The sequence below is a fragment of the Cydia splendana genome, chromosome 11 (assembly GCF_910591565.1).
Source record: "Cydia splendana chromosome 11, ilCydSple1.2, whole genome shotgun sequence".
NCBI classification, from domain to species: Eukaryota; Metazoa; Arthropoda; class Insecta; order Lepidoptera; family Tortricidae; genus Cydia; species Cydia splendana.
In genome coordinates, this window is record NC_085970.1 from 14,859,873 (window position 1) to 14,878,576 (window position 18,704).

The 18,704-nt window shown below is 41.6% G+C and overlaps 2 protein-coding genes and 1 long non-coding RNA gene across 4 annotated transcripts in view; 1 reads left to right on the forward strand and 2 right to left on the reverse strand.

Annotated features, from left to right (window-relative positions):
• Positions 1-1,943, reverse strand: part of LOC134794873 (E3 ubiquitin-protein ligase UBR1) — a 60,501-nt gene extending 58,558 nt beyond the window's left edge. The window contains exon 1 of one of the 2 annotated variants that reach the window (XM_063766686.1): positions 1,632-1,943. The gene's annotated coding sequence lies outside the window, so the exon portion shown is untranslated. The remainder of the gene's footprint in view (positions 1-1,631) is intronic. The other variant, XM_063766687.1, reaches the window with a different exon arrangement.
• The window catches only part of LOC134794986 (uncharacterized), a 207,723-nt gene that overhangs the window by 60,749 nt on the left and 128,270 nt on the right, over positions 1-18,704 (reverse strand). The window lies entirely within an intron of this gene.
• LOC134794964 (ecto-NOX disulfide-thiol exchanger 2-like) lies at positions 2,940-17,389 on the forward strand. The gene is made up of 8 exons (XM_063766837.1): positions 2,940-3,233; positions 3,520-4,070; positions 4,442-4,588; positions 5,028-5,211; positions 10,239-10,345; positions 13,680-13,784; positions 14,302-14,438; positions 16,269-17,389. The coding sequence occupies exons 1-8, from the start codon at positions 3,062-3,064 to the stop codon at positions 16,615-16,617; spliced, it is 1,752 nt and encodes a 583-aa protein (XP_063622907.1). The 5' UTR covers positions 2,940-3,061; the 3' UTR covers positions 16,618-17,389.

Sequence of the window (18,704 nt, forward strand, 5' to 3'; positions counted from 1 at the left end):
TACGGGTCTTAAAAAAAATGCTAAATATAATTGTGATCAAATAAAAAGTATGCAAAGTTTCAATTTGGGCAAACATTATTTAACAATAAATAGTTAGGTATGATAAAACACTATGCTTAGTATGCTTAGTGACTATTTTTCTAAATAAATCGTGGTAAAATGAACATCTGCAAAATAAAATTGTGATCAAATAAAAATTATGCTAAATAATAATATGCTAAGCATTGGTTTGCCAACTAAAATTACTGCAATAAGTTAGTTGGGAAGTGAAATTAGGCGAAAAATATTTCGGCGAGATGGCAGTACACCCTAATGGCCTTTTGTGTCTGGCAAATGTGTATGTCTCTCGACATAGATATCTAGGGACTGGCTTTACGGACAATAATAATGAGGCATGACAGGGGCCAGTACAGCGGTGTGACACCGGTACAACGCGATTGGCTGATGAGTTCGCAACACGCGCGCGATTGGTTGACGAGTTCGCATCACGCGCGCTATTGGTCCCAACTAGTTGCATTAGACTGCATGATTGGCTGGAATTCGTAAGTCACACCACTAAACTAGTACCATTTTTAGTGCCCGTAAGGCCAGTCCATAGATATATATGTTAATGGTATGTCTAGTCTAGCTATAACAGGAAGTCAAGCAGGGTGATCAAGTTGTAACTAAGTATTATTTTGCACATACTTGGTGATTGGAAGGATTTCAGCTTTTTATAAATGATGGTATAGTCTTGGTGATAAATGTTAGGAGTGGATCTTGGTGTTTTTTGAGAGCAGTCAATATCACAACTATAACCACAAACCACTTTGATTGGTTGTTTGTCTATTTCCCTTTCAAAATTATCTTCAAAAGAAAACTTGAATTTCTGTGCCTGTGGTAACCCCATGGTAAATGGCCCCTGGGCATTTCACCCTACATTGGTTTGCTCTCGTTTTTCTGCAACCAGTGCAACCTACTCTTGAAGCATAATGCTGAGCTGGGTACTCTGTTGCTATGCTGTAATGCACACAGAAATTACAAATTTGTGTTTATTTTTAGATAATTTTAAGTAATGTAATAGTATAAATATTGTTATAGTAACAACGAATAAATGTCTTATCAGATGGATAAAAAATTCTTTAGAAACAGTCTCCGAGTGTCAAAAAAATTATCAGCTGTTTAATGTAATGTATATCAATAAGAAGATGGAAAATGGTTTTATTAGCCTCAAAATATGTAAATAGTTACTTAAGTACAATTTGTTCGGAACCATATCAGCATTTTAAGACAATAGATGGATAGAATATTTTAAGTCAAAAATAGCTCGAGCTACTGTATAATATGGTTTTTTTATTATAGTATAGTAAGTAGTATGGTTTTTTATAGGTATTAAGTGTCAGTCGTTACTTACGTGAACTCATTATATCTTCGGGTACTTATTCTGAGAAAATCTAGATAATTCCAGTTCAAATCAAGAAGCTGAACGGCTATAAATGTTCCGTAATCGTAAAACAACAGTCGTAAAACTACAACAAGAGTGAAACCTTACTTATCTGAAGAAAATAAATAACTACATAGCCGCGCCGATTACACGCGCCACTGGATATAATAACTCATTTGGAACCACAACAAAAGAAAATACGTCTCACCTTCACTTTCTCAAAATTGTTTCATCCACCTGCGCTCTCCAATGTGCAGCCAACAGCCCGATTACGATAAACCGCTGAATATAACACTCAGTTCACTAATACCATATGTTTTCAAATATAAGTACATCACGAATTTTCAACTATGATCTCAAATCTCGATGATTAGCACGATTTCACTGAAATTTTGACATTTACCACACAATGCAATTTTCACATTTAGTCAATTACTGATTCAATGGTTTACAATAAATATGTGATAAAATAAATAAGCAATACAAGTTTCTAATGTACTGCCTATTTTAAAAGGTGTCCAATTTGCAAATATTTATTTGAGGAATATAACAAAAATATAATGAACTCATCCGACGACTAAGGACCATAGACTAAAATGTAAACGTCTATTTTTTTCTATTTTTTTTAAAGGGCTCTACAGGCTCTACATCAACTCACTGACTCTAAATGATGCCAAGTCAGCCAAGTAGTTCGCGTCTAAGCCAAGTTTAAGCGAAAAATGTACGGTACGGTAGTCTGATACGGCTTTTATTCTGTGATTTATTGTCTATGCCTATTCTGCGATGGTGAATGTCATTGTCAAATCAAATACAAAGAAAAATTAAACTACGTTGCAGAAAGTGTCGTGGTGTTTGTTGTTGAGCTTTATTCAACTTTACTAAAAGATAAATTGAGTTGTAGTTTGGAGCATTTTCTTTTGTCCTGTTAATTAACGTTAGTGACAAAATATATTTCAAAATGAATCCATGGGGTAATGAGCAATTCCCAATGCCCCCTAACATGATGGGACAGCCAATGATGCAAATGCATCCGCATCCGCCATTGTTGCCTCCACCCATGTTGCAAAACATGATGGATATACCGAATAACATGGGCGGGATACCGCCCGGGCCACAAATTGGACCTATGCTGCCAGAAGGTATGCAGAGCGCCTCTCAGCAAGACGTTCAGGACCCGAGCGTGGAATCCAGCGAGGTGCAACTGATTGAGGATGATACGCCTGCCCCGGGAGCATCCAGAACTAGCCATGAGGGAGCACCAGGAAATAGAAGGGACTCTAGGAACCGCGATCGGGACCGAGGTACAATATGTAGATTTAAATTTAATTACCACATTTGGAGGTTATCTGAATATTTTTGTTACATGTTAAAGTGCTGTTGTGATACACATTATCATAGTATAAATAATATAATTTTAGTTAAGATAATCTAGCATTCGCAAGAAACGCAGAGTGATACTTTTAGTAATTGACCTTGTGGTCTATATTTGGCAAAGTATCTGGCATAATTATCACATGCAATATTTCTAAATTAAATTACGTTACAGATCAGCGCCCGCGTCCTGGCAGACCAGACCGTAGCAGGGATGACCGTCCAAGAGAGCATCATGACAGAAACCCCAGGCCCGGGAATAAAAGGATGGCTGACCGGGGAGATGATAGGAACCGCAATGACCGTCCGGACCACCGTATAGACAACCGGCCGGACAGGAGACGGGACCGTCCAGAGAGGAGGTCCAGGTTTGACAGTGGTGACAAGGCAGGTGATAAGAACCCTGGAAATATGCTTCCTGGAGCTATGATGATGCCAGGTATTTTTTGCACCTTAAGTTCATAAATAAAACAATTCGATTTTTTAAAGGTTAATTTTACTTCACTGAATTTTCATTATTGTTTTCACTGAATGGTCTTCAAGGGATTGAGCAATTTTTTTTTATATATTTATGACTACCATATAGACGGTTTCAAATTGAAAAACTAAATGTAGTTTCTAATTTTTATTTACAGTCACTTTGGCATTTGACACTTGGTAGAATATTCACTTTTACATGTTAGCAATGCCTATCATGTAAGTAATAACGTAACATTTTATTCTAGTGGCAGGTCCTAGTGGCATGATGCCATTTGGAATGATGCAGCAGCCCGGCCAGATGGAAATGCAACCAATGGGAGGCATGCCTCATCCCAACATGCCAAACATGTCCAATATGCAAAACATGCAGAACATGCCCGGCATGATGCCTGGAATGATGCAGATGAATCCAATGATGGATCAGAACATGTTCATGATGAACCAACAAATGATGCCTATGATGCACCCATCCAACCAGCCAATCTACTGCAGCTCTGTTGTTCTCTTGACTCCGATACCGGGTGCTTCTCTGCCTAACCGCAGAGAGCGGCCACCAGGCTGCCGTACAATCTTTGTTGGAGGCTTGCCTAACGGTGTAAAGGAAGACATTCTTCAAGAGATTTTCCAGCGGTTCGGTAACATTACCGACATCAAGTTGCACAGACAGGGAGTGTGTCACATCAGATTTGAGAAGCAGGAAAGTGTGGAGGCTTCCTTCAGCATCTCTGGATTCCGATTCAAATATCACAATCAGGGTGACAGCGAGGCTACTACTATCTTTGTGGACTTTGCATTGGTAAGAATTGAAAACTTATACACTGTTGTTTTTTTTTTGGGAATAAATAATGTTTTCACCAAAAAAAGTACTATTTTTTTTTGTTTTATATACTTATTAGGCACACAAAACATAACATTTATTACAGGAAATAATTATTTTTGGTACAGGTTTTGGTTGCCATCCAAAGCATATATGCGCATGATGAAATACATATTAGAGCGAAAACTACAACTATACTAAGGCTACTATACAAACTAACTTAATTACACAATAATACTAGTCATTAAGCTTAAATTTATTAATACTAAGCTACTTTCTTGGTAACAAAGTATTTTGTTGCTAGGTAATATCTCAGAAACCTATTAAAAGAAATTCTCATCTTTTTTAAGAACCGCGACGACTACGCCGAGTTCGAGCGAAGCAAGCGCGGTAAGCGTGATCCCACGCCACCGCGCATTGAGCCGCTCACGCCGGCCTCTTTGCAGACTGTCACCGAGAAGGTCAAAAGTGATGACCAGTTCGCTGAGGCTGCTCCTGTAAGTAGAATGATATCAGATACAAGCAACTACATATCATCTACACCTTTACACAAATTATATGCATTCTGGCTCTTGGTAAAATTATACACAAAAAATATAGGCTTCGTTAAACTTGTGGTTCCGAAAAAATTGGGCTAAGCAGAGAATAGATTTTTCACTGTCAAACAAAACTGAAGCTTGACTGTGGAAAGTCAAAATTAATATTGTTGGAACACCGTTAGAATATTACTCCCATACTCACTACAATATGCCTCAATTACTGGAGCAGGCAAGCTACGCGGCGCAGAAAAATTTAGTCATATTTGGACTTGGAAAAAAAACTGGTTTGAGACTATTAAAAAAACTTGCATTGGTTTGAGACTAGTAAAGACTAAAGTGTGTATCATCTGCGGACAAATATAAAGTATATATTTAATAACATTTTCTATCATTACAGACCCTAGTCGGGTGGCTGGAACGCGGCGAATGCAACAAGAAGAACGCGAACGCGTTCTACTCGCTCATCCAAGCCTCCAACAACCAGATCCGCCGCCTCTTCAACGAAAAAATGGTGCTTGACGACGAGTACCAGAACATGAAACTCACTATGAAGGAGAAATTCGCGCATATACTACTGCAATGTAAGTTTTTACCTTATAGGTTCTCGCGGGCTTGGTTTACGCAACTCGACGTCATATTATTGCGGCTATTTTGCGTAGTGGGTGGGCGGCACTATTCTTGCCAACCCAACTCTACCAAGAAGCGTAGTAGACCCTTGACGTTGCCGACGACTTCTGGGAGAGACCCGGTGAGCCTTATTATTAAGTTTTTACCTTATTTTTAAGTATCCTGTAGCAACACAGACCACCTCAACTACTGGACGGAGCACATAAATCAATCGAGGTCACCACACATATGCTCTCCCGTACCAATTTAGTATAGGAGCGTGACCGCTTATTTCAGTTGCAATTAGGACCACTACTCGAGTATTACAAAAATATTTATGGTTATTAAGCTATATAAGCGGTGTTCTTGGGTTATAATGGTATAAATAGCGTAGAATACAACTCTATTGTGCTGCTGGATTCGTAGCATTTTACAAGTAAAATTGTACATGTGTGGTGACCTCGTGCTCTGTGTAAACGCTTCATAACGCGGTGTCTGTGTAGTCTGTGTGTAGCAACAATGCTATCAGAGTCGAAGAAATGAGCTGTGGGACTTCAAGCTGGTGTGAAGTGCATCGGGAATAATGGCGATCTCTACTGCCCATGGCCAGGCGTGGCTCACTCCGCGATTTCGTCGCGTCGCTACAAGTACATGCGGTCCACACCAATTTTGGTGTCTAGCAGTAGTAGTTGCCGCGCACCGCTACGGAACTGCCACCTGTTCGCGCTTGCGCCACCTTGCGGTGATATCTGTCGTAATAGACGCGTTTTGTTAGAGAGTGAACCTTCTGTACCTAGTACTATTATTTATTCTGGGCCATGGCTAAGATCCTCTTGAGTCGCTGAGACCGTAGTTACTATTACCTCGCGCGTCTAAAGAAGATCCCTATGACAGTTTATTTTTATATGGAGCAGCTGTCACGTAAATTTTTGTAGACATTTTTTGGAATTTATTTAGAAATGTAACTATAAAAAAGAGTTCATTTTTTCGTTCGAGTTCTAAGAGTTCGTTTTTTTTGCATTAGAAAGAACTCCACAGAAGCAAGCGTGCAGTTTTTATCAGGCTCTTTAATTTATATAATTATTGAATTATCTAATGTAGCATAGTCAATACATATAATTTACTTCAAATTATTACCGCTAAAAGTGCCGGATTTGGAACCACAAGCTTACTTCTGCGAAGTTCTTTCTAATGCTAAAACAACGGACTATAAAGTAATAAAAATACGGTAAAAACATATCTTCAATATTTTTTTTAATTAAGCTTATCTAAAAGCAACTTGGAGTAACTGTCATAGGGCTTATCATTCGGCGCGTCAAGAGTAATTAGTTGTTAGTTAAGCCAGTATGGTTGTCCTACAAAGATTTTGAATTCGCTGGAGCAGTCGATGCTGGAAGACGGGCCGCGAGGATGGAGAGCTGATACTACTGGAGTGATGAAGCTCTCAGAAATCTGACAGTCCTTGTGAGAGTGTCTGATCTCTAGTTGCGGTGGACTAGCCCTCTTGGCTGGCTGTAGTCAGTTAAAACCTGACCAGGAATATATGATCATGCGGCATGTTGCGGAATTTCACTGGAACTATTTTTGTCATACTATACTGAACTATAGCCAAAGAGAAAATTAACTTAGTGACGTATCAGGAGCTCAAAACAGTGGCAGAGAGAAGAACGGAATGGCGATTACTCCACCGACAAGAGCTAGGCTCTTAAGAATAATGATGATGATGATACTGAACTGTCACCCTATAATGGGGTTGGCAACTGTCAAAGGTTTGCCTAGATGGCGCCATCATAGCTTGCCCCTTTTTCTATGAGATTTGGCTTAAAGAGCTGGCATCCAGGGTATTAAAAAAACAAAAATTTGACACAAATCTAGGGATTGACGGGGCAAGCTATGATGGCGCCATCTGCTAAAAACTTCCACCGGCCAACCCCATTATACGAAAATAACAGCGCCCTCTTGACAATGATCATATATTACTGGTCAGGCTTTAGTTTCTTGTTACGTTGGATGTTTGCTTCATAAAGGTTAGTGACTTTAAAGTTGCTGGAGCATAGAAAACTGGAAGACTGATGCAGTGGAACAACGGTTTTTAAACCTTATCATGGCAAATCAAAACAAAAATCGTGACTTGTAGCTTTGCAGACGCCAAATATTTAGAGCAGAATAAAATAAAAAGAGGATAGAATACACAATGTGCATATCACTACACCTTATAAAACAAAGTCCCCACGCCGCGTCTGTCTGTTTGTGTGTATGTATGTTCGCGATAAACTCGAAAACTACTGAACGGATTTTCATGCTGTTTTCACCTATCAATAGAGTGATTCTTAAGGAAGGTTTAGGTGTATAATTTGTTTTTTTTTTTGTGTAACCCGTGCGAAGCCGGGGCGGGTCGCTAGTTGAAAGATATGCCAAGAAAAGGGTTAAAACTATTCAGCAGGTTTCTCCAGGTTGAAGCTGCTAATGCTATTCCTTTTTAGGTTTTTAGTAGAATGTGTATATTATAATATGTATACCGATCGTTGATATTGAGGGGGCAACGTGACCCAAGTCCAAGTAGTTTAAGGGTGGTTTCAGATTAGCGTCTTATACGAGCGTATAAGCTCGTTTTTAGAAACGCGCGTAGGAGCATATACGCTCATCTTTTCCCACGCGTGCTAATGGCACTTGTACAAGCTCGTGTCGTAGCTGACACCAGCACCGGTTCGACACACGCCGGTGTAAGCTCGTATATGAGCGTACGGATTTTTGAAGCTCAAAATGCAGCGCGCGTATTCGGTCGTTTGCCGAAACGACCGTAATGTAGGCGCGTAAAAATACGCTAGTCTTAAACCGCCCTAAGCTAGCCTAGAATGTAAATCTAACAATAAGAAATAGTTTATAAGTTGCTGAATCATCATTGGAGTAATGAAACCACATCGACAGAAAACACAAAAGCAGGGAAGCCAGCAAGACAACATTGCCAACATGACGTTAGTCACTTCAGGTATAGTACCCCATCATGCATAGCAGACGCATGTGATATTCGGAAACCAGTTTTTTTATGATATAGGAGGCAAACAAGCAGACGACGGCTAAAGCTCGGCCATGGACACCTGTGACACCAGAGGGGTTGTACGTGCATTGCCGGCATTTAAGATGGGAGTACGGTTCTTGAAGGTTTGAAGGTCGTATCGGTCCGGAAATACCGCGGGTCAGTTTACGAGGCAGAAAGTTTCTGGTTTCAGTTTGTACAGAATCCGATCTTTTAGAAAGTAAAATACTTGGGATGACAGTATAGCTGTCGGTTTCTTCCGGTACGATATTCCAACAGGTTGACACAGTGAATTCTGCACGATCTTCATGTTGGCGAATGGCGATTAACCAATCAAGAACAGAGGGCCTACCGCGAACACCGAAGTTCGCAATTTGCGGGCATCTTTTACAATCACTCTGATTACGCCTTGATTGGAGCAAAGGGGCCCACTGATTAACAGTCCGCCGGACGGTATCGGCCTGTCAGTTAGAACAAAGTTTTGACAGTTTCGAACAACTGACAGGCCGATACCGTCCGGCGGACTGTTAATCAGTGGGCCACTTTAGAGAAAGATGCCCGCTATTTACGAACTTCGGTAATATATGCTAACAAAACGCTAATACTATTATTTATTCTGTGCCCTCATTCCTAATCTTATATTATTCCCCTGATAATATTACCAGATTCCATTTAATTGCCAGTAGAACAATTAAATCAAGTGTTGACAAATGTTAGAATGTATATTTGCTCGGTATTTTAACTGATATTTCGCAAAAAATAGACGGGCCTGGCTGCTTCTGTCTGTCGTCATGGATTGATGGAACCCGGCGACGTGTACGTCAGCAGTGCTACGAGTGTTGCAACTATGGCCACTTTACTGATCTCTATGTACACTGGATAGGCGTCCCGAAAATTATTACCTAGTAACCTGGTTCATTCCGGACATCTACGCGGCGGAGAGGTAAGTGACAGAGCTATGGAGGGTAGAGGTAAGGAGAAAACTCTCTTATTTTACATGGGAGAACAGTTTCAAAAAGTGTCTTAGATGTCAGCTATAATTGACAGTTCCAAATCTCTCCCGAGTGGCGCTAGAGTAGCTATGAACTTAGCCGTTACTGACGGAGTGAAGTGTGCTGTCAATGAATTGAAACTTTTTATCAAATGTTATAGGTACTGTGGCGCCACCTATATTCCGTTTTTTGACGTACGCTTTTCCATACACAGAGGGTGTTTTCCTTACCTCTACTCTCCAAACCTGTCTTCGCAAAGATGGTTATCTGATTTACATCAGTTCAGTTGTTGGATGACGTCACTGGTTTGGCGTCGCTCCTTCATCACATCGTCATGGCTTAACGTCGCAGCAGATAGCAGCGGTGACCCATTGCGCGGAGTGACAACTGATCGGCTAGGCGCGTGTTCTATGCCGATCCTGCGCTAAACCGAAAACTTCCGGAGTAGATTCAGCTGTGGAATGTAGCAACTGGACTGGTGTAAATCAATCCTTATAATTTAGATAATGGCCCTTGCACACGTTGTGTGTGCCGGTGCCATACTTTACCGATGCATATAATCCGCGCAACTAATCCAACATGCGTGCGTTTCGTGCACCGTATATAAGAACCATAACGCTTCAAGTCAGGTTAAAGCTATGTATCCTATATTGCGGCTCCTGTCCAGTGTAAATAGTAGTGTGGTGGTCAGTATTTCTTCGGGCAGCTGCGGGACGCTAGAACTTCAGCGAAAATCGACGTTCGTTGCACTACTTCGGAGCTCACAGACAAATGTCAGCGCCACGGCCCGTCCTGTTTTCTGTGTAAGTGCAGCTTTTCCAAAAGTTTGTTTTTTAAAACACTGGTAAAAACGATAGCACTTGGATTTGTCAATGCTAGTAGACATCATCAGATCAACCCTAGGAGCCCTGCGTGTCTTTTACGACACATATTTTCCCGTGCCGCAGCTGGTCTCTAATATGATGTATGACAGTCGAGCAGGTAGCGAAAATACTCTCCGCGGCGCGCCACCAGCGCGTCTCCGACCACTTTAGCAAGCAGCAGCGCAGGAACATCGAGATGTGGCTCAAGATGACTGAGGTACGTATCGCCGGCTCATCAGGTCACGGTGCGGTATGGCATGGTAAAGTAATCCTCAATGATTACTCTGAACCTGAGAAGCGAGGTAAACTGAGTCGAGTCAACGAGGTCCAGAATGCCTAGACAACATGCAAATCGTTTACGCTCCGTAGCGAATGAAACGCAACGGTCACTGTAGCAGTAATATGGAAGAGTGATAGAGAGACATAAAGCGTTACGTTATCGTAGCGCGCACTATTGTCCCCTTGCCTAGGCACCCTGGACGTTTTTAAGTTGCGGTCAGATTTGGCGAATACGACAATAGCCTGCCATTTGCGAATGATCGCTAACTGCGTTCGTGCAATTTGTAGTAGGGGACCATACCTCCCCTACGATGTGCAGAACGCGAATGACTGCCTAATGGTGCATTCGCCAGGTCTGAACGGATCTTAAAGTAAAGGCTAAACTAAATGTTATTAAAGTAAAAGTGTTCTTATTCGGAATATTTTTGCCGTGCCCTACCGTGTCGTGCTTTTATTGGGCTATGGCCTTTTCTGGCTCGCTGATTTAAACATACAAAATCGGGATAAACGTCTATAGAACAATAAATTGATCATATGATACATGTGAGAGAGTAGCTCTGTCTCTTGACGTTTACGCTCATTGTCAAGGATTAGACAGGCGGTTCCTGAAGGCAGCGTGGATTCACGGGGCTGACAAACGAGAGAGATCTTCGTGGCAAGAAAGCAGCTATCATCTAACCGTGTCTTGAGACTGAGTTACTCTATAAAATCATGTTTAAAATGTTTAGTTAAATCAGTGCAGCCGATCATCCAAGAACTTTTGCTATCTGCTGGGTTAGCCTAGGTGAACAGCCTAGCTAAGACGTGAACTGTGAGCGGTTGGCTCCTCTCAAAAAAACGAGCACCCACCTGACCCACCTCAGTCGACCAGCTAGTTGACGCAACTCGGTAACTGAGTCTTATTTCCCCTAAAATATACCTAATTTGTGCTAAAGTTTTACGGTTTGGTGCAATCGGCTATTATTAACTGTTGTTTTTAAGCCACATATACTAATCGCATTAAATACTAAAGCCAGAAGTCTCAATATTTTACGTATAGGCCTCGGCTAGGCTGCCCGCTTAAGCTAACACCCAAAACACCATGCCGACCAAATAACAGAGCTAGAAACTGAGTTATTTAAATTTGTAACCATTGGCGGATAAAACATATACCTACATATTGAAAATATAACTACTACCTTAAAATTTACTTACCTCTCATTGTTCTTTTATTTGTCGGCCTATTGAAACAAGTTTTATAAAAGCGACAGTTATTCAGGGAGACAATATAGATTTTATGATATCTGCTGCACATTGCCAGTTGATTTGAATACCTACTCTTATTGTGTTCACTAAATCATTCGAGTAATTTGTTAAGTTGACGGAAACTCTCCGATTATAACTAGCGCAAAATATTGTTCAGCACATACGTTTTATAAAATCGTTACGTGTTGATTACGTTACTGCACTACGTAAATGTACATATTTATCTATAAACCAATCAAAATATGCCAGTTTTTCGCTCCATTTAGGTATATTGTAGCTTTTAGAGTTGACGTTTATTTCGGCGATGACAGCGATGCATCACGCTAGTCATCACGTTCTCCAGTCATCTCGTATATACCTACACCCTACAGCTACACCTGCGGTACTTTGGTGGACGTATCCTTCAAAGCGGCCTTCGAGGGATCTGAGGAATTACATGCTTCGCCACATCTCTCCGTGTCGCCAGCCGAAACTGTACCTGTCTGAAATCACTTAGAAATGTACATTTCCATCTCTCCCCAGCGAACCCACTAGATATTCAAGATACGCAGACAACACAGTAATAATGAAGGACGAGGGCATCGTGGTTGAAATTAAAGGGGCCCACAGATTACCAGTTCGCCGGACGATATCAGCCTGTCAGTTGTTAGGAACTGTCACCTTTTGCGATTAACAGGCTGATATCGTCCGGCGAACTGGTAATCTTTGGGCCCCTTAAGGCGTCTACGACACTGGTATAGTACTACACTTTTCAGCGAGTCACTTCGTGCCAACCGATTGTTGGGAACGTGTTGCAGCTGTAAACGCAAAATGGATAAGATCATATTCGTCAGCATCAGCAAGAAAAGAAAAAATAATACTTCTACACCTTCAGCAGCCGATGTCCAGGCATCTACAACATCTTCATCTGTCTACAGCTGAAGTCAAGAAAGAAAGACCGGCAGATGCTCTAAAAAAGAACAGCAACTGTCCGCCATCATACCGTCTCAGCATTTTTGATGGGGCAGCATACAACAGTGTTTTCATTATCCTCTGACCCTAATACCATCCCACAATGTTAACTGTCCATCAGTGGACTTTATTACAAAAGGCATAACGTTCACCGATGGACAGTCAAAAGAGTGTTGCTGTTTGTACGGTCAGCCAAGAAAGTGGTCTACCACTTTTCGACTCTATCAATCAGATGATAGAGTCGAAAAGTGGTAAACCACTTTCTTGGCTGACTGTACCACTCTGAACAACCTGGAAAGCATCCGCTCATTAAGAATTTTTCTCACGCCGTTTTCTGTTGCTTCATCAAAAAGGTTTTTGCGGCGCCCTGATGGTGGAATTTTGCTAGAATCTTATATTTACTCGAAGGTAAATCAATACTGGACCACGCGTCTTCTCGAATGGTGAAGATTTCTGGCTGGCCTTGTGATACTCTACTGCATAAGCGGGCCGTTTCATCATTTGATGCAGCGGCAGACTAATCCGCGCAGACAAAGCGGAGTAGCAACACGTCGTCATCTTCACCATCTCACCCAGCATTAGGTCAATCTTCGAAGAATCCTCCACAATGACACCTCGGTTCTGAACCTAAGGATCATACCCCGTCTACGGCTTCATCTACAAGGCTGCTACCGTTCGTCTTTGCGTCGCCCTCCCCTCACTCCTTCGTTCTTCGAGTCTTCTCTCGTAGCTTCTCTGTACGCCGTGTTATATACTGCAGGCACGAAGATGAACAGAAGAGAAGGATAGGAAGCACGGTATAGTATGAACGATAGGTAAACGGATACTTAATGAGACTACCTGGAAGAAAAACCTACTTGAATCATCAAGAATTTCTTCTGTCCGGTTTTAAATAAGTTCACAATATCTAGAATACGAAGGCTAGATAGTAAGGTTATTGCAGTCTTATCTTCCCTTTCCTTTAAGACTTAGGTAGTAACAAAATCGTAGAAGATATTTGTGTAAAAAAATTAAAGATACGTGTAGGCTAAGTTGAATTGTTTCTGGATAAGTCGCTGATCTATTTTGTTTTTCAGGAGGTGGAAAACATAAAAGAAGAGTTTGAAACAAACTTCAGCGAGGAAGAGATTGAGAAGATTGGAAAGAACACGGTCCCTCAGGAGAAATACGATGAGCTCAGGGTGAGTTTTCGTTTTTACAAATTTATTCGAAGGGCATGACACCTACATGCCTACTAATAGTTCAAAACATTCTTTCTAACTGACTGCAACGACAACAAAGAGATAGAGTTAGACCAAGATAAGTCTGCATTGTCTGCAACGATTTTGATATTACACGCAGTGCAAGTGTTATTTATCTGTCATAATTTCATATAACAATGATAGGTGTACTATATTTAATTACCTACGATAGTTCATAGGGAATTGTAGATATGACTGGCTACCACAACGTCAGCCATATTCGGGCGCACGAGCGCCGAGCTAACTAGGAGTCGAAGTGGTCGCCTTGGTCGAAATCGGCCGGGAGGGTCATCAGTTGTGTTCAACTTATCAATATTGGACTTTGCCAATGGTGGCCTTCAAAACCGCGCTCTACTTACGAAAGGCGACTAAAGAAAAATCACACTAAATCTTATGTTTTAAAATAACAACGATAATTATAAATAAGTTAGATTTTAACATTCATTTTCCTTAACAGGCAGAGCACGAGAACCTGATGTACGAGCTGGAAGGCTACAAGAACGAGGCCCACCTCGCCAAGGACGAGGCCGAGCGAAAGTTCGAGACCTTCAAGGCGCACTTCATCGCTCAACACAACTTGAACAACAAACAGGTAAGCCTCGAGTCTCGCCACCCTTATGTACGAGCTGGAAGGATACAAAGAGGCCCACCTCGCCAAGGACGAGGCCGAGAGAAAGTTCGAGACCTTCAAGGCGCACTTCATCGCTCAACACAACTTGAACAACAAGCTGGTAAGCCTCGAGTCTCGCCACCCTTATGTACGAGCTGGAAGGATACAAGGAGGCCCACCTCGCCAAGGATGAGGCCGAGAGAAAGTTCGAGACCTTCAAGGCGCACTTCATCGCTCGACACAACTTGAACAACAAGCAGGTAAGCCTCGAGTTGCGCCACCCTTATGTACGAGCTGGAAGGCTACAAGAACGAGGCCCATCTCGCAAAGGACGGGGCCGAGAGAAAGTTCGAGACCTTCAAGGCGCACTTCATCGCTCAACACAACTTGAATAACAAGCAGGTAAGCCTCAAGTCTCACTACCCTTATGTACGAACTGGAAGGCTACAAGAACGAGGCCCACCTCGCCAAGGACGAGGCCGAGAGAAAGTTCGAGACCTTCAAGGCGCACTTCATCGCTCAACACAACTTGAACAACAAGCAGGTAAGCCTCGAGTCTCGCCACCCTTATGTACGAGCTGGAAGGATACAAGGAGGCCCACCTCGCCAAGGACGAGGCCGAGAGAAAGTTCGAGACCTTCAAGGCGCACTTCATCGCTCAACACAACTTGAACAACAAGCAGGTAAGCCTCGAGTCTCGCCACCCTTATGTACGAGCTGGAAGGATACAAGGAGGCCCACCTCGCCAAGGACGAGGCCGAGAGAAAGTTCGAGACCTTCAAGGCGCACTTCATCGCTCAACACAACTTGAACAATAAGCAGGTAAGCCTCGAGTCTCGCCGCCCTTATGTACGAGCTGGAAGGATACAAGGAGGCCCACCTCGCCAAGGACGAATCCGAGAGAAAGTTCGAGACCTTCAAGGCGCACTTCATCGCTCAACACAACTTGAACAACAAGCAGGTAAGTAACTTACTATAACTTAGGATGGTGTTTAGCAAAAATGGGTCAATCCACAATAATTTTGCAATAAAATGTCAACTTTAAGCGTCAATTTTTTGAGTTGACATCTTATTGCAAAGTTAATGTGGGTTGACACATTATTGCTTAACAGCATCCTTAGCAGTTACGTTTATATATAACAATCTAATCCATATATTAGGTAGGTAAACAGCAGTGGCGGCGCGTCAAACATATCCATAGGCAAGCCGGGGCTAATTTGGCTTACATATTTCCTTTACAACTCTGCTCAAACGTCCAAAAACAGGCAAGCCGGTGGGAATCGGCTTTTATGGACGCGCCGCCACTGGTAAACAGTTTCTATACCAGCAATTTGATAACTAGCAATTTATTTGTTTAAAACCACAAATGTACTGAAATAATTACGTAAAACGAATGCTTTAGTAAAAACCACATGTAAATAGGCCCAACTTAGCCATTCTACAGAACGCTTGCATCCCTCTGCGTCCTGTAGAGCAGTGTTGGCCGAAACGTTAATGCAATTGACCATTAACCATTACAAATTGAACTGTAAACTGTAACCGTCCGTTACTGTTGACGGTTCAATTTGTAATAGTTAATGGTCAATTGCAATTAACGTTCGGCCAACACTGCTGTAGAGTAACCAGGGCCCACCATCGTCAACATTAGGCTCATCATTATAATTCTTAAGAGCCTGGCACTTGTCGGTGGAGTAATCGCCATTCCGTTCTTCACTCTGCCACTGTTTTGAGCTCCTTATACGTCACTACATAATCACGCCATACGTAGTACATTATGTAACAAAAATATATTTGTTTCAGCAATCGTACCCACCGCTGCCGCCGCCGCCGACGCCGCGCGTCGAGGCGCCCAAGCCGATGCCGCCGCCGCCCACCCCCGACGACAACAAGTACATCGTCTCCGGCCCCGCCGTCCCCCCCTCCGAGGCCAAACTCATCAGCATCCTCACCGCGTTCCTCATGGTGCACCCCCTCGGAGCGTCCCTCGACTACCTCGTCTCTTACGTTAGAAGTATGACCCCCAACGTAACGCAGGCCACGGTGCAAGAGATACTCCAGAAGTATGAAGATGTTTTCCGCAGAGTAACGTCGGGCGTTGGCGCGTCTATTGAGATTAGATGGTGCTATGTTACCTTTGATACTATTAAGCTGGAGCAACATTAAAGTTAAAAGTTACTTAACCCTTTAGTCCGTAGCGGCAACATACTTGTCATCATACTTAAAACAAAAACGCATCTCTACGGATATCTCTCTAAGGATTACGGTTCTAAATCGAATGATTGTCAAATGGTTAAAGGGTTAAGCTAGGGCTAGTGGCGGTTTGATACAGCCCGACCTAAGTGTAGTTTTTAACGCTTGACGCAAAGCAAACTAGCCTAGGTCTCACTATACGTGTTCTCATTATCCCACAACGAATTGCTAGTTTGTGCAAGAATTTTCCAAGTGAGGATTTTTTCTTCTGTAGTATAAGCAGTCGTTACAAAAATTTCAAAGTAAATTATGGACTCTATTTACAATCAGGGGTTTTCATGTTTAACTTCAGATTACTTAGTAGATAAGTGTTGATCGGAATGATTACAATAGATTCTATATGTAATTAAATTTAAAAAGGTTTTGTCTTAGAAGATAAAAAATAGAATGTTATTTGTATAAAATGTTATGTCAACTTGCTGAATATTCTGTTTAATCATAAAATGTGCTCAGTGACGACTTATGTACAAATATGTATGCAGGCGTGCTAAGCTAATACATAGTTTCACTGTCTGTACATGCATTAATATTTTTATGCATACAGACAATTCTAAATGTGTTCAATAATTAGTAATTATTAGACAATCTTCTAGTAAACTGACTGGTGATGACAAGATTTCTGTGCACTAATTCTTAGTTGTAATTATATTTAGGTCATAGTGACATTAAAGTGTATTTTAAAATATTATGTTTTATTTTTATATACTGTTAATGATTCTACTTCCCTTGGGATTTATATGGTGTACCGAACTATTTGAATACTTTATGACTACCTACTATATGACGCTGACTGTGCTCGTGCATATAGTCTAGCAAACTAATTTTGTCAGTAACAGTGGAATGAAAGAACTATACTCATTTATCTTATTGAGGTCTCTTGCCCATGCTCCACTGGCAAGCGACTCTTGCCAAAATAAGGTTCATCCACAAATTACGTCACAGCAACAGGGGCGGGGGAGTCATGCCAAATGTGACAGTACATATTAAAGACCTATCTTTTTTCTATAAAACAGTGTGACAAGAGAGTGGGAGGCTTAAAAAAATCGAAATTTTGTGTTATTAATGGACGACCCCATAATAGCATGCGGTACAGTTTTTTTCGTTTCTGATAGGTAATAGGCATTATTTGTAAGGAACACGGAACACATCGTTATCTGTGACTGTCCAATCAGGAACATTACACCTAACTCGCGCAAAAACCTACCAGAACATCATTAAACAAAAATTACCTTAAGTTACAGTTCTGTTAAACTTGAAAGCTCATGAATATTGGGTTGTTGCATAATATTTTTCTTACTTCTAAATTTTCTTGATATTTTTTGTAGACTCGGGAATATTCTAGAATAAATCTAGTATTTAGTAGTATGTTCTCGAATCTTTCACGTAGATGACGTAGGGTATATCATATCATATCATATCATTTATTCAGTAATGGTCATACATACATTGTCATTTATATATACAATTCACTTACTCGTAATGAACTAAGGATATATAAGCGCGGGCTTATTACAGGGATTTAGTTAAAATCTAAAAAATTAACCAACAACATCTTCGAGCGATTTACTTATACGAACACACATTGGGAACCAGTTCGAGGGAAACAGCAAATAAGATTAACACTGCTTTTGGCCCAAACACTACTATGTACCGATCGCACAGTACGAAATTGGTTCCGGTGCTTTAATGAAGGAGACACAAATCTAAAAGACATTCCTCATACTGGTCGCCCCATCACTTTTGACGAAGAAGCATTGCGGCGCGAGCTTGAGTTGCATCCGGATTCCACCACCAGGGATTTAGAGAAAACTCTAAAATATCACTACAGTACCATAGATCGCCATCTGCAGTCGATGGGTTACCATAGTTTTGTCAAGAGGGACGCCTCATGCTGTGACCGATGCTCAACGTGCATTACGTGTCAACATTAGTGAAAGTCTGCTGCTGCGCCCCCAAAGAAAGAGCTTCCTGGAGTCAATCATCACTGGAGACGAGTCCTG